Source organism: Danio rerio, chromosome 16 (genome assembly GCF_052040795.2).
Source record: "Danio rerio strain M-AB ecotype USA chromosome 16, GRCz13ab, whole genome shotgun sequence".
Taxonomy (NCBI): domain Eukaryota; kingdom Metazoa; phylum Chordata; class Actinopteri; order Cypriniformes; family Danionidae; genus Danio; species Danio rerio.
The window spans coordinates 52499757-52516633 of NC_141036.1; the positions used below are offsets into that span (position 1 = coordinate 52499757).

Below are 16877 nucleotides of genomic sequence, written 5' to 3' on the forward strand. Positions count from 1 at the left end.
TCTGATTCGACTCACGGACTCAAAATCCCATAAGCCCTGCTACCTGGCACTGATTACGGTCCAGGTGCAACTCATCAGCTCTCGTGTATATATACCACACTCACGCTCCGGTTCGTTGCGAAGTCTTGATTTGCCTGGCTGTCATTTCTGAGCGTTCCATACTCCCTGCTTCGGACTGATCTGTGTTTCTGACCCTGTGCTTGTTCTACGATTACGAAAGACATCTGCCTGCCCCTGATCTCCAGCCTGTTATTCTGACCAGTAAGATATCTGCCTGCCTTTGAACTTTTGCCTGTCCCACGTTCTGTCTCCTGGATTGCCCCTTTGTGTTTGTTTGTATGTGTGCTCTTAATAAAGCTTGCAAATGGATTCAATGCCTTCTGACTTATCACAACAAGAATGTACGTGGTATTTTGCTGACCGTTTTTGCAGTAAATAACTCTAGAATTGCCACATCCAAGTGAAGTAGACCAAATGAGCCTCAAAAGCTAGACATCATGTCGAGATCAAAAGAGATTCAAAAACGAATGAGATTCAGGTATGAGTTTGTTATTTCAGGTATTGATGAATAGCCAGAGATGGGTAATAATGAAGTACTAACACTTTGTTATTAAGTATATTTTTCTGGTATTAGTATTTGTTTTTCTGACAACTTTTTACTTTTACTCCTTACATTTTTAACCCGGCTTGTTAGTTTTGATTTATAATGTGTATTTCACATGTACCAATCGAAGTTTTAGATGGCTAATGAGACAGAAGGAGTCGATGAGGTAAACATGACTAAAGCTGCCTTGTTTACACCGGTTAATAAGATGTGCTTTAGTTGAAAAAGTAGAAAACAAGTAGGTCATAAAATAGGTTATTTGTTATATTATAGAAAAATAATACATAAAAAATCTATTAACAAAGCAAAAGTAAGTGTTAAATCAGGGACTTTTATTATTTGTAAAGATATAAGCCTACAGAATAATTCTTGAAGAGTCTATAAACATGAATGGCAGCTGTTGTTCTTGATCTAAAAGCAGCAAAACTACATTCTGAATGCTGAGTTTGTGTCAAGCTGATGATACACAGGACACTAAGGGCGATGTTCCTTGGCTCTTCTACTGAAAATATAGAAACCACATTTTTACATCAAAATTAAAATGCAGGTTATAAATGTTTCAATATGATTTGAGGTCTTGTTACCACAGCACAGGAGGGGGTAATGGATACTTTGAGGCCATTTACTTTTACTTGAGTAAAAAAGTGTAGTCAGTCCTTCAAATTTTCCCAGAGGCATTTTAAACATGAGTCTCTGTACGTCTACTTGAATAAAGGATGTGTGTTCTTTTGCCACCTCTGTGAACAACCCCCTCTTTACTGGAAATCCACAGAATGAGGAAATGATCCCACACACATTTAGTCCTTCCTTAAACTATTGTTTTTTTTTTGTGAATACGCGCCCTCTAAAGGTGGGAATTACACACTGCGCCTTTAAAAGTACATTGTGAATGTGTGATTATGAAGTAATTGAGGATATTATAGGTCTATGTAAGGCTAAAGTTTAAATTGATTCTTTTCCTTGAATGATTTACTGACATCACAGTACAAAACAGCGCTTTCAGCATTATTCCTAAAATACTCACTCTAAAAAATGCTGGGTTCCTCACAATCGCTCTGTTGGGACAACATGAAGGATTTAAGTTTGAAAGATTTAAGTGGATTGCACATAAAACAATTAAGTTGTCACAAAAAACTCTAGAATTGTTGTTGCAGCTCATTTTAAATAGGTAGATTGAATAGTTATTTTTTGAGTGCTTATTTCATCACAAAATGAAGGATAGGTTAACATTTACATTTACATTTAGTAATTTAGCAGACACTTTTATCCAAAGCGACTTACAAAGGAGGACAAGAAAGCAATTTACACAACTATAAGAGCAACAATGAATAAGTGCTGTAGACAAGTTTCATGTGTGTAAGGTCTAAGAAGGTTCTCGAGGAAGTGTGTAAATTACTTTCTCCCCTCTAAATCCTTCTAAAAACATCAATCTCCAGGCATTCACAGACATCTGATGCCAGAGACGGTCTTGTTCTTTTATGTTTTATTATAAGCTGTTGCTTTATTGACAATACAATAGTGATTAAAATGATTAAGTTCTTATATGTTTATTTAAGCCACAACAAAGCAACAGAATATCCAGTAAAACCTTAGAAATGTGCATTTACTTTACATAAATAAATCAGCATGGCATGGAGGCTCACTGGTTAGCGCTGTCGCCTCAGAGCAAGAAGGTCGCTGATTCGAGTTCTGGCTGGTTTAGTTGGCATTTCTGTTTGGAGTTTTTATGTTCTCACTGTGTTGGTGTGGTTTCTCTCCGGGTGCTCCGCTTTCCCCCACAGTGCAAAGACATTCGCTATAGGTGAATTTGGGTGAGCTAAACTGACTGTAGTGTATGAGGTCATGTCTGAATGAGGGAGTGTATGGGTGTTTCCCAGTATTGGGTTGCAGCTGTGTTATTTGCCATTTTACGTGTTAAATCTTATAAAATTAATTCCTTTCTATGTAAACTGCCAGTTTGTGTGTAGATTGTACCAGTTTTCAACCAGTTTTGAGAAGACTAATTGCTTTTTGCTGTGTAATGTTTTATTTTTATAAGTTTTGATAAGACTGCTAACAGTAAACTCAGCCTTGGTAAGAATTTGTGTGTGTGTGTGGGTGTGTGTGTGTACATGTTTTTGTGACATATCAGGACACAAATCTCTATAATTACATGGGTATGACACAGGTATTACAAAAAAAGGTGAAATAAAAAAAGCTTATAAATCCCACAGGATGAGTTTTTTTTTAGAGAGTAAACCCGTTATAGTTGGGTATAGGGTAGTGTGGGGTGAGGGCAATAAGGTTTGAACAGTATAAAATGAATGGAAACCGTAATGTACCCCTATATGTTTGTGTGTATGCGTGCGTGCATGCGCGTGTGTGTGTGACTGTGTATGTGTGTGTGTTATATTCATTTTTAGATCATTTCACAGGTCTGGGGTCAGCTCTGAAGTTGTTGTCTGATGTTTGGATGCTTGAGATATTGTACACACGCACATGGACATTTTCTAGAGTTTTAACCAATCAGAGTAAGTGTTAAAGCTGGCTTCTGCTGATGAAACTGCAAACTATCTTTAGTAAACTTTCTTCAATTGAATCTCTGACTCTGGCTCTTTTTCATCTGACAGGCTTGCTTTAAACGGTATAATGTCCTTACATTTTACACAAGGATGTCACATTTCATCCAAGTCATTTAATTTTTATTATAATAAGAAAGCATCCCAAAATACTGCAACCAAACTAGATTAGTATCAGTATTAAAAGTAACACCACTTTAAGAAAGGAAAACATGTGTAATTAAGGTCATTTATCAGTACAGTTTTTCAGATCAAAAAGAAGAAATCTGCTTTGATGTATTTTAGTACAACATCCCATTCTATAGCAAGCAAATAAAACAACTCAGCAAGTATTTTCTGTTGCTAAAAGATGTCTAATAAACGTAAAAAACATAGTCATCTCGGCTAATACAAGGCTAAACTTGGGCTGTCAGTGAAATCTAATAAACTTCTAAGAATAGGCCAAAACTAAACTAGTTATCAAATAAACTGAAATAAATGACTACACATAAAGTCTGTTTTATCTGTCTATTTGACGACTGGTCTAGTTTTGGGCCATTGTTCTTCTTGATTTTCACAGAAAGCCCAAGAAAGCCCAAGATGTCTATTAAACACACAATTGTTTGCTGGGAAGTGATTATTTTCAGTGTTCTTCTTTTTATGCAACACCAACAGCGTCATCGTCCAGAAGTGGCTTTTTAAGAAATTGATCCTCCTGTAAAACCACAAACAAACATGAACACATAGAAACAATCATGATCACGGGATTTAACTGTGTGTGATTCAATACCTCTTCATCCTCAGTCTTCTTGCACAGAGTTTTGCCAGTCAGAACACAGAGACTGATGGTGACGCAGATCTGAAGCACTGACAGCACGATCATCATGATATCCAGACCTACGCAGATCATCTACAGATGGGGAAAAAAAACACAATGTCAGCATGTTAAAAGGGGAAAATGTCATGAAATCATAAGGAACCACTGATATAAAAAGAAAAGAAACAAAGAAACACTTATATAGTGCATCCGAAAAGTATTCATAGCGCTTCACTTTTTCCACAGTTAATGTTACAGCCTTATTCCAAAATTGATTCAATTAATTTTTCAACATTCTACACACAATACCCCATAATGACAATGTAAAAAAATGAGAGTTTTTTTTTTATTGTTGCATATTTATTAAAAATCAAAAACCTGAAATGTACAGAAGTATTCACAGCCTTTGCTCAATACTTTGTTGATGCACCTTTGGCAGCAATTACAGCCTCAAGTCTTTTTGAATATGATGCCACAAGCTTGGCACAGCTGTCTTTGGGAATTTTTCCTCATTCCTCTTTGCAGTACCTCACAAGCTATATCGGGTTGGATGGGAAGTGACAGTGTACAGCCATTTTCAGATCTCTCCAGAGATGTTCAATAGGATTTAGCTCTGGGCTCTGGCTGGGCCACTCAAGGACATTCACCGAGTTGTTGTGAAGCCACTCCATTGATATTTTGGCGGTGTGCTTTGGGTCATTGTGCTGCTGGAAGATGAACCGTCACCCTAGTCTTAGGTCAAGAAGCAGGTTTTCATTCAGGATGTCTCTGTACATTTCTGCATTTATCTTTCCCTCTATCCTGACTAGTCTTCCAGTTCCTGCTGCTGAAAAACATCCCCACAGCATGATGCTGACTCTACCATGGTATTAGCCTGGTGATGAGCGGTGCCTGGTTTTCTCTAAACGTAATGCCTGGCATTCACTCCAAAGAGTTCAATTTTAATCTCATCAGACCAGAGAATTTTGTTTCTTATGGTCTGAGAGTCCTTCAGATGCCTTTTGGCATTTCCAGGCAGGGAGTGGCTTCCGTCTGGCCACTCTACTATACAGGCCTGATTGGTGGATTGCTGCACAGATGGTTGTCCTTTTGTAAGGTTCTCCTCTCTCCACAGAAGAATGCTGGAGCTCAAACAGAGTGACCATCGGGTTATTGATCACCTCACCGATCACTCAGCTTAGATGGCCGGCCAGCTCTAGAAAGAGTCCTGGTGGTTCAAACATCTTCCACTTTTGGATGATGGAGGCCAATGTGCTCATTGGAACTTTCAGAGCAGCAGAAATTTATTTGTAACCTTCCCCAGCCTTGTGCCTCGAGACATGTCTGTCTCGAAGGTCTACAGACAATTCCTTTGTCTTCATGCTTGGTTTGTGCTTTGACATGCACTGTCAACCCTGGGATCTTATATATAGATCACATAGACAGGTGTATGCCTTTTAAAATCATGTGTAATCAACTGAATTTACCACAGGTGAACTCCAATTAAGCTGCTAAAACATCTGAAGAATGATCAGTGGAAACAGAATCTACCTGAGCTCAATTTAGAGCTTCACAGCAAAAGCTGTGAATAAAACTTGTGGTGTATAGATTGGAACTTCTAACTTCTTGTATTCAATACAGAACTCCTATTAGTAAAACAATTGGTTCAAACTTTCATGTATCCCCTCAGCTGTAAAGCTTTTAAATTTAGGGTAGATTTGTATTGCACAATGTTCAATGAAGAAACACTTGTATGTTGTTATTTTTGGAGTTGAATGTTATACAGAAATGTAATCCTTACGTTGAAGAGATTGTTGTAGTACTGACACATCTCCAGTCTCATACTCTCTTCAGGGGTCGGCGTTCTGTAGCGGTCATAGCTTGAATAGTAATAGTTAGTATCATAGGTCCTACATGTCCAGTCTCGATAATGTCCAAATGAAAGGTCAAGTGAATACAACGCAATAGATGTGATGCCCAGTGCAGCGCTGACAATGTTCATTAACATTCCTATCATCAGCTGTGAAACACAAACAAAAACATACATTAATAATTATGTAAATCTAATATCGTCAATTATGCTGTAAAACAGAATCAAGTGAACTCTTCAAGTCATTTCAACTTATACACTGATAAAACTGACTTAAAGGGGACCTATTATGCCCCCCCCCCTTTTTTTTTTAAAGATTATTTTATTTATTTATTTGTTTATTTAACAGGCAGAATACACTTGACATTGTTATACAAACCGATGCTGCGTAAAGCTGAAACTTATTTGAAGCCCTCGTCCCTGGTTAGGCTTTACACCAACGGTCTCAAACTGAATTCCTGGAGGGCCGCAGCTCTGCATAGTTTAGCTTTAACCAGCTCCAACTCACACTTTCTTAGTAGTAGACTCAAACACCTTGATGAGTTGGATCAGCTGTGTTTAGGGGCGTACTGGCCATCTGGCAGACCGGGCAGTTTCCTGCTGAGCCGACGTACTTTTTAGGCCGGGCTGAATGGCCAATAAACACTTAACAGGCTGTCGTGTTTTTCTGCCTAAGTGAATGATAATCCTGTGAGCTGTCACGCTCTGAAAGTAAGATGTTTCTTTTCCGGACAGACGGGCCCATGTGACATAATCTGCAGCCCATTGGTTCTTTTCTTTATTGACATTGAGCTGACCCAATCACAAGCTTCCACTTTGGGCTCTGTGTAAGCGTACAACATCGGTGTGTATTTGTCAAAATAGTCGAGAGTCAGGCTTGCTTCTCACCTCACGCGTGCGTATGGAGAGCAAAAGCGGCAAGCAGGCGTTTGCCTTTTGCGTCTGCAGCGTGCAGCATATCGACTGTTGCACAGATCAATATATTCCTGTCTATTCTATCTAGTTACCTATCTGTCTATATAAATATACTTTTGCCCACGGCAGCTTCCTCCTTTGCTGTTTCCTTAACCTGCAAGTCTTTATTTTACAAATTGTATACATCATACAGAATGTATGCTTCTCAAGCTATGTGAGGAGTGTCATTCATGTATTTTAAGATGCACTAAGAAGATAATTGCATGAGATATCATGACATTTTGTTTTTGATTATCAGCATTATGTAGGCTTATAGTTACAATAATATTTAAACATAATGATATTTATACATGATAAATCTAGTGCGCAACTTAAGCAAAAATAATTTTAAAAATGTACATTTAGTTTTCGGGCCCAAACAAATATTTGTTGCATTTTTTAATTAAGTTCATTTGATTGACTATGTACAATTTTTAGGCCATGTTTGATGTTTCATTGTTGAATTAAACATTTTTAGGGTCTATGTATACATTGCTTTTTTGTTGATCTTTATTTTGGTAATCAACATTAACTGTGTGCATCAGCAGGCAGTTTTTGTTATGTACATTAGTTAATATACTGAAGGCTCCCTCAAAACACACAGGCACACACAAGATGGACTTCCACTGTGTATTTTAATTTAATTAAATAATTCATTCATTTTGTTGTCGGCGTAAACCCTTTATTAATCCGAGTCACCACAGTGGAATGAACCGTCAACTTATCCAGCAAGTTTTTACGCAGCGGATGCCGCAACCTATCTCTGGGAAACATCCACACACACAATTAGCCTACCCCATCCACCTATAGCGCATGTCTTTGGACTGTGGGGGAAACCGGAGCACCCAGAGGAAACGACCAACGACCTTCTTGCTGTGAGGTGACAGCACTACCTACTGCGCCCACTGCATCGCCCATGTATACACTTAAACACTTAAAAATGAAAGCTTTAAAAAAAAAACTGCATCAAAGCTTAACAAGTTATTTTTTTCAACAATTTGGCAATGGTGCCATTTTTGTTGGTTTATAATCCATTACTTTTAAAGTTTGTTTGTAAAGTGACAATACAGGCTTAACAATTGACTGAGTAGCTTGACCCCATTGCACATTAAGACATATGTGATAATATTATAGCATTCTCAAACATTTGCGCTGCTTCAAGAGATAAATATATATGGTCTTATAATCTTTAAGCAGTAAAAATTTGTTTTAATAGTCTTGGACATTTTCTTAACATGGGCATCAAACTTAAGCTTAGAGTCTATAGCAGGGCTATTCAGCTGGTTACGGGGGCTAGTTTATGAAAAGCATCCCTAACAAAGGGCCGGAGAGATAGGACTTGCTTAATGAGTGATAACACAACTGTTTATAAGACCCCATATGCTGTATTTTTCCCACGTTCTCGTTTTCTACATTAAAATGCTAATATATTGTATTTCGAAACTACACATATCAGTGCATTGAACGACTTTTTTTTTTACAAACATCATTTCAGAGCACAACAAAAGCAGTGCAATACTGAAGTAGGCTTCGTCTACCTTCAGACACATTCATTTATAATTTTTTGAACTGCATAACAATTATGGGTAAGCGATTATAAATTTTGGTTGTATGATAATATAGTCTGAAGAATAATCATGGTTTCATGATTATCACGTCTAATGTAAATTCAAGATAGGTTAATCGTTGCATCTCTATTGACTATATCAATGCATAGTACACAAGGTCTTTTCTGCAAGCACATCCAAATGTTTTCGGCTGCTCGCGCCTCACTTTTGAGGTGACTCTGCGCAGCCACTGCAGCTTGTGTTGTATTGAACAGACACACGTCACTTCATAACTAAAACGGATGTTTTTTGACTGAACTAAATTTATTTTTGATGTCTTGGTCACACTATTTGGAGGGCTGGAATAAATTGCCTCTGGGGCCGGGTTCGGCCCGCAAGTCGCTAATTGAGTACCCCTGGTCTATAGTGGCATTTAAATTCACTTACTTCCTTGATTTCCTTTTGGTCAATTTAAATTTTAAATACACCCAGTGCTTTGCTTTTGTAACAAAAAACACATTGAATATGTTTTACTAAGATATAAAATAAGTCTCTGATGTCCCTAGAGTGTGTATGTAAAGTTTCACCTCAAAATGCCACACAAATAATGCTTTATAACTCTTTGAAACTGCCCCTTTTAGGCTTTGATCTAAATTGTGGCATTTGTGGTGACTGTTGCTTTAAATGCAAATGAAATTGCACTCCTATAACTATTTTCCAAAGAGGGTGGAGCTACAAATGCCTGTGTGTCAGCATAGCGGCAGATTAAAAAACGAGACTTATGTCCTTTGCTAATGAGGGAGAGATCACCACTAATGGGTGGGGCTTTCCCCTACTGATGACACGTACAAAGGGAGAATGTCAATCAAAGTTTTTCTGCAGACTGTTTTTATGAATTGTGATTATAAAAACAATGGATTTATACATTTTTACTATTAGAGGCTGGTTATATTCACAAATTGCAAAACAACTGTGTTTAAACCCCTTATAAAAGTATTTGCATAATAGATCTCTTTTAAAACATCCTAAATACTTGAATAATACTTGAGTTTTCCACAAAATCTAAATTTGTCTTAAGCTTTGTAAAAGTGTTTCACACTTTGTTATGTTGTTTTGCACTTCCCTGCCACCGTATTTATCAGATTGTAACCTGATCATACTTTTTTACTTCACAGACAGAGAAACTTGCAAGACTGGAAATGTCAGATTCATTTACCAGAAACTTACCAGACAAGAAGAAGGAAATCTCGCTGCTAGAACACACACAATGCCAACTACAATGACCTAAACACACAAAAACATTTCAAAATAAATAATGCTCTTTATTAAATGCACTGATTAAACTAAACAATATGGGACCAGAGTCTTACCACACTACCAATCCAAAAGGGTCCAAAGGCTATGAGGTACATGTTAAAATAATATCCAAGATACATGAACGAAATCCCCAATGCAATATTGATGACCCCAATGATCATCTGGACAATCTATGAAACAAGAAAACAAAGTAAAGTATGACAGTATGACACTATATAACAGTATGATAACTATATATAACACTATACTATATACTATATAATATAGTATGTTAGTCAATCAAACTTTGGCACATTTTCAAAAATGCGGTTAATAAGTGTTGTAGCAAGAAAAACATCAGTGTGTGCACATCTAGAAGATTCTTGAAGGCTTGTGCTCAAACCAAACACAATAGAAAAAGTAAAAAAAACAACAACAACAACAGCATCAGCAGGTCACATGGGAAACACAACAGAACCTAAGATATAGTAACTATAACTATATATAACCAGGCCTGTAGCCGGGGGGGGGGGGGGGGGGGTTCCATACATGAGCTCATTGGTCCGATTTTGACTGCTATGCCATCTAAAATTGTAAAAAGAACTCATAGAAGAATGCTTTAAGACTAATGAGAATCTGAAGTGGAGTCATCTTTCATTAACGAATTATTGTATTGTTGTTAAATAGAGAATTTTTAAAATTTTTTCTTTATTTAAAATTATTTTAAAAATTTTCTTTATTGAAATATGTGCTTTTTTTCTCAAAATATTCACCTTTTTGCAGTTATTTGACTCATTTTTTAATTTAACTACAAAGTTAAATGTTTAGTTTGAATACATTTTAACTATGAAAAATAGTTGAATGAACTTATGAAAATAGATAAGGGACTGCTTGTACATTTTTATTTGTCTGGAATTTAATATGTATAGTTATGTGTTTGATAAAAAAGTCTTTGTTTTCTTCTGTAATAAAATAATAAAATAAAATATTTTAGTGCCAAATTTTTCTGTTCTGAACATTTGTTTTGCATAAAATAACAAAAAAATGTTCCATGTTTACATTATATTTTTGACAGCCAAGATTTTTAACTTCTTGGGATCAACTGAAGAATAATATGCCCTAATTTTTTAATTCATTCATTTTCCTTTGGCTTAGTCCCTTTATTTATCTGAGATCACCAAAGCGGAATGAACCGCCAACTTATCAAGCATATGTTTTACGCAGCAGGTATCCTTCCAGCTGCAACCCATGCAGAAATACCAACTGACCCAGCCGGGTCTCGAACCAGCAACCTTCTTGCTGTAAGGTGACAGTGCTAACCACTGAGCCACCATGTCGACTAATTCTTATCAATAATGCAAATTTTTAAATTGCTCATTTTTATATTTTACTCATAAATAATTTATTTTATTTAACCAATATATTTATTTTTTATTTAACTCATAATTCATTAGTCTCTTAATAAAACAAGTATGTTGTAACCTAACTACAACCCAACTGTAACAATGTGGAATGTTGTAAAAACATTTGCTCATCTCAGATGTTTTGCATGTTTTAGATTCTAATAAATCCATCTAAAATATCCTTAAAAGCAGAAAACCTGATGATACAAAAAATGTGTTTTGCAATAAATGTATTAATAAGTGTCTGACTGACCCCAAGACCAATGTTGACGCTCTCCAGCTTTCCGATCGTAATCCGAGACACAGAACACAGTGGAGTGTAGCACAGATAACCCAGAATCTGGCACAGAATGGGCCATTTACTCTTCGGGTTTGAGGTGACGGTGACGACCGCCAAACCCTCATTCTGAGACACGGTCAGAGGCATGTTGTAGACAGGTGTGATGAACTTCCCACAGGTAACAACGACCAAAACTCCTGTTTGTTCACTGCAAGAAACATTTAAGGATGATTACTTTTACAGCAGGACCATCTCCATTATACCAGAATAAGTACAGTAGCATTCTATTTCAGTAGCAATGTAATATTCTATAAAGTAACATGACCTGATTTAATCCCTCATTAAAATGAAATAGCTGATTAAAGGGATAGTCCACGTAAAAATGTATCTGTTTTTCATTTAACACATTTGGGATGAAAATTTTACAATATTATTGACTACCTATAAAGCCCTGAACAGCTCAGCTCCCCAGTATTTGAGGGAGCTCCTGGTGTATTACAGCCCATCACGTCCACTACGCTCAATTAATTCTGGACAATTGATTATTCCCAGAATATCAAAATCAACTCTAGGCGGTAGATATTTCTCATATCTGGCACGTAAACTCTGGAACAGCCTTCCTGGCACAGTTTGGGAAGCAGACACACTCTATCAGTTTAAAACTAGATTAAAGGCACATCTCTTTGTATTAGCATACACATAAAACACAAAAGCTTTTGAAATCCAAATCCTCTAAAGCAGTGGTTCTCAAACTTACTTCTAGTGGTACGCGGAGGAATCTCTGAGTAATAAAAATTAATACAATTTTAATCATTTGATGCGTACGATAACACCAATGTGATCAGCATTGGCTGTTCTCTACAGCCTACGATCAAAGTGCTGTGCTTAGAATGTTTACTTTAGTGTATTGCGTTGTCAGCTGCTAAAAGGCAATCCAAAAGGGTATGTGCTGAAGCATGCTAATGGAACTTTTAATTTGCCATTAACCTGGGTTAAGCGCTTCCGGCGAACTGTATGCAATGCAAAAACCGGCGCGTTTAAGGTCTGTTTTCTTTAAAAATCAGCGATCTCAGCTAGCTGAGTGATATCCGATATAAAGTGGGTCTCAGATTGTACAAGAAGCACTGCATTAAATTACATTCCCCCCGCCATGTCTTTGTAACATGAGCATTTATTTTTCCCCATATTCAATGGAGCTTCTGCGCTAGCCTGCCGATTCTGACGGGTGTGTGCGAGTAAACTGCTTTTTGTCTTGTTTTACGCTTGAACAACTAAATGAATGCCAAAGTTTATTTAATTGAATGTATTTTAATGACATTACAACATCGATGCTGTAAAAGGAACTGTATAAAATGGGAAAAAGTTCACAATAACAGGTCAGCGGAAGTTTAGCAGTATGGGAAAAGCTCGGCATACGCTATTGACGCAGAACTAAAGAAAGAGGCGCGTTGCAGAACAGATACGCGTTAGAGCAGTGGTTCCCAAGTCATTAATTATTTCCGTAACATCTCGGCCACCTGAGCGCCAAAATTTAACCCACAGGCAAGCAAAATGAGTACTGTCAATGAAGAGATCCGCAACCCATTTATCAATTCAGGTGAATCCAGCATGTCTGTTCAAGAAGATCAACTGCTGGAGATCACAAATGATGACGGCTGTTCACATATCGCACCATTTTCACGCACAAGTTTATTATTTATAATAAAAATAATAATAATTCCTTACATTTATATAGCGCTTTTCTGGGCACTCAAAGCGCTTTACACATAGACGGGAATCTCCTCATCCACCACCAGTGTGCAGCATTCACTTGGATGATGCGATGGCAGCCATTTTGCTCCAGACCGCACACCACACACCAGCTGATTGGGGGAGAATAATTAAGGCGCAAGCAGTGCGACGCGCTCGCGTATTCCAGGTGTCCTCAGTTGAAAACATCTTAACTATTTTGAATGCCGCACTGTGAGTCACGTGACAAGAAGCGACCAATCAGCTTCATAATTTGTATGGAGTATAATTTTGGTAGACTAATTATCTCAGACAAACACAGAACACCCAAACACTGCAGTGCTTTGCAATATTCTCCATGAATAAAACTTTAATCAAAGTGCAGCAATGTTTTTTTTATTTATAATGTTTAAAGTGGCTGATAATAATACATTCACCTAATAATAGTAATTAATCTGCCTCATTTTTGAACTGTGCAGTGCTGTAGAAGCTTAATATGGCCTACTACGCTACCGTGTTTTAATACTGGTTATTATTGTGGTATTTGGAGAGATAATTTTTTTCTGAGGTGGTACTTGGTGAAATAAGTTTGAGAACCAGAGCTCTAAAGCATTGTTAGTTTGCATTATTTAGGGCAACCAGAGCTGGGAACACTTCCCAAAATACATTTTAAGTGAACGACATTTGCACTTATGTTAGTCTATTTTTGTTTATTATTCTCGAGGTTTCCATAATCTTGGACCAGGCCGTATCCTGAGCAGCTGCTGTGGTGGTTTTGGAGGAGTGGAGAGCATGAGACTGATCCTTGTATGACCCCAGAGACAGAAGAGTCCTCGCATTGATCCTGAAGGGACAGCCTGTACACCAGCCGGTGACTTCTCCCACCTGCAGCTTCTCCACGATGGACGTCCAGCGTTCTCCAGCCCTGGCGCCTAGACAGCAGCTCTGCACAAGAAGTGCCCCACTGAGCCTGTGTAACGGAGGCCAGCTAGTAGGTGCTGTGCGGGTAAACCTCACTCCTCTGACCTCTAAAGGTGCTCTAGCGACAATCGCAAGAGGCCATGGTCTTTAGCCTCCTTGGTAGAGTAACTGCCTCTAATGCGGAAAGTCGCCGGTTCGATCCCAGCTCGGAGCGAATTGGGTGCCATAGGACCGGCGGGGTTACATTAGTGCCTTGACCCGGATGGGAGTGAGGTTTAGAGGGGTGAGTGTAACGGAGGCCAGCTAGTAGGTGCTGTGCAGGTAAACCTCACTCCTCTGACCTCTAAAGGTGCTCTAGTGACTTATGCTAGAGGCTATGGTCTTTAGCCTCCTTGTTAGAGCAACTGACTCCCATGCGGAAGGTCGCTGGTTCGATACCAGCTCAAAGCGGGTTGGGTGGCGTTGGATCGGTGGGGTTACACCTGCTTTCTCTCGAGGTTTTTAATTCTTCACTTTCGCCGATTGGTGAAGTTTTTTTCGGGTCAGGACTCGTGAAGCTGCGCATCGATGGATTTGCTCTTCAGTGTTTGAACTCTCAGCAATGCATATTAAACCCAATGACTGTAAAAAATATGGACGACACGACAGCCCCTTTTCCCATTGAACGCCTTGAGGGCAAAACGCCTGCTTGACGGGCACAAACTGTCGCAAAACACTGCTGAAATTGGAGCCTTGACATGCGCAGAAGGACTGTCTGATGGAGCCAGAGGAGGAGCCGCGAAAATGAGCAGAGTCGAGCTTCCAACCAAACGCTTTATGTAAAATCAACCACGCCCCCCGAACTTCTCAGCATGCGTTTGCTGTCATATCAACACAAATGGATGTAATAACGTTAACAAATATGAGGGTTTTATATATTCAATCGGTTATATATTTTATAACCTACTCGCGGCGTCGCGGGCTGATTCCGGCTCTCATGCGGCAGCGCCGGCTCGCTCGGCCGCCGCATCTGGCTCGATTGACTCGGGCTGGAATCGGGCAGTAAGTCCAGGCATCCAGAGTAGGTCCAGCAGAGATAGTCAGTCTGAGGGGTAAGTCTCCGGCAGGCGAGAATCTAACTGTTAGCTGGAACTGGCCCGAGTGTATTTTGTTATCTGGGTGGCTAGGCGTGTATCAGCAAACTAATAAAGCCCGTGTTCCACCAGGATCATGTATGTCAGAAACTGTAGTTTACTGCTGAACTCATTTTGTCATGGGAAAATAACACAGAAATCGAATAATAACACTTCAGTCTTCTGCCAAAGATCAGACGCGCTGCTTTGAGAAACTGTCGATCACAACTGTCAATCACGATGACACGCCGAGCATTAAATTACTGCTAAAAACAAACTGTTTACAAAAATGAAGATCGGCACCTATTTCAGCACAATAATCAGTGTCTTAATCGACCAGAACCATCTTTCGGGACATTTTATTGCAAGTGTAATAATTTTTTTTATTTGGGCTCAAGTCTCCTTCATTAACACGGAGGAGGCAGGCTTTATGACTTGTACTGCAGCCAGCCCCCAGGGGGCGATCTAACAGCCGAGACCTTCACTCAAACGTACCCTTGCGGCACACTTGATTTAACCACACTGAACTGAACTAAACTGAACTTCAACTCTGAAAACTGAACTGACACAGTTTCAATTAACTATAATCTTCTATGTGAAGCTGCTTTGACGCAATCTACATAGTAAAAGCGCTATAGAAATAATTAAATTTAATTAATCTTTAAAGCCATTCACATCCAAAGTAGGAACAAAAATACTATGATGGTTTCCAGCATTCTTCAAAATATCTTCTTTCGTGAAGAAAGAGTCAATCATGACAGTTGTTTTATTTTTGGGTGAACTGTTCCTTTATGTTTTGTAACATTCATGAAAGATTTATAAGAGTTTGTGCAATAGCCCTAATGCATTATTTATTGTTATCCATGAAGAAATTGGTGTTGCTAAAGTTTAACAACAGTTTATTCATCACCTTTAACATTCTTGTCCTATTTTTTGCTTTGTTTTTAAGTATTGGAGATTATCATATTTGAAAAAAAAAAAACAATTTTAACTTAAACTCACCTGTTATGGCACGTCTGTATGGCACGTCTCAGTCGCTCCACAGTGAATATGACAGGAATCTGCTTCTGTTTTATTTCTTCATTCCTGTTTTCGTTGATGGAGGCGGGGTTTGGGTTTTTCCCGGCAATAACTTCCCTGTGGCTAAAGAAACTGGTATAACAGGACTAAAAAAATCCACTTCTAATGATCGCATGTATGTATTGTATGTGTGTTCGTATAAACACAAAGCGAACAGTAACAGATGTCACCACTGAACAATATCAGTCATATTCATGTCATGTATACTTGATTAATAACTAAACGAACATACCTGTTGATGATGACTTCTGACATACCTGTTTGGGTTTTTTTGTTTTGAACACAAAGGAAGATAAGGCAACATGGTGATTTAGTGGTTAGCACTGTTGGCTCACAGCAAGAAGGTCAATGGTTTGAGTCCCGGCTGGGTCAGTTGGTACTTCTGTGTGGAGTTTGCCTGTTTTCCCTGTATTGGCTTGGGTTTCCTCCGGGTGCTCCGGTTTCCCCCACAGTCCAAAGACATGTGCTATAGGCGACTTGAATAAACCAAATTGGCTGTAGTTAATAAGTGTGTGTGGATGTTTCCTAATACTGGGTTGCAGCTGGAAGGGCATCCGCTGTGTAAAACATATGCTGGATAAGTTGGTGGTTCATTCCGCTGTGGCGACCCCAGATTAATAAAGGGACTAAGCTGAAGGAAAATTAATAATTGTAACAAAAGAAGATATTTTAACCATTGACTTCCATATAGTATATGTTTATTGAATGCTGGATTTATTACAAACTTAATTTTTTTCATTTTGCAAATT

General features: G+C 38.4%; 2 protein-coding genes across 4 annotated transcripts in view; one reads left to right on the forward strand and one right to left on the reverse strand.

Moving 5' to 3' along the window:
- Positions 1–16877, forward strand: part of LOC147840416 (uncharacterized) — a 976031-nt gene that overhangs the window by 789892 nt on the left and 169262 nt on the right. The gene's annotated exons all lie outside the window — the stretch shown is intronic.
- tmem176l.4 (transmembrane protein 176l.4) lies at positions 3269–16110 on the reverse strand. Of its 2 annotated transcripts, NM_001277320.1 has the most exon segments (8): positions 3269–3856; positions 3932–4051; positions 5425–5445; positions 5739–5957; positions 9536–9592; positions 9679–9795; positions 11261–11495; positions 16051–16110. In NM_001277320.1, coding segments are annotated over 7 exon segments (765 nt in total). In that variant the 5' UTR covers positions 11435–11495; positions 16051–16110; the 3' UTR covers positions 3269–3799.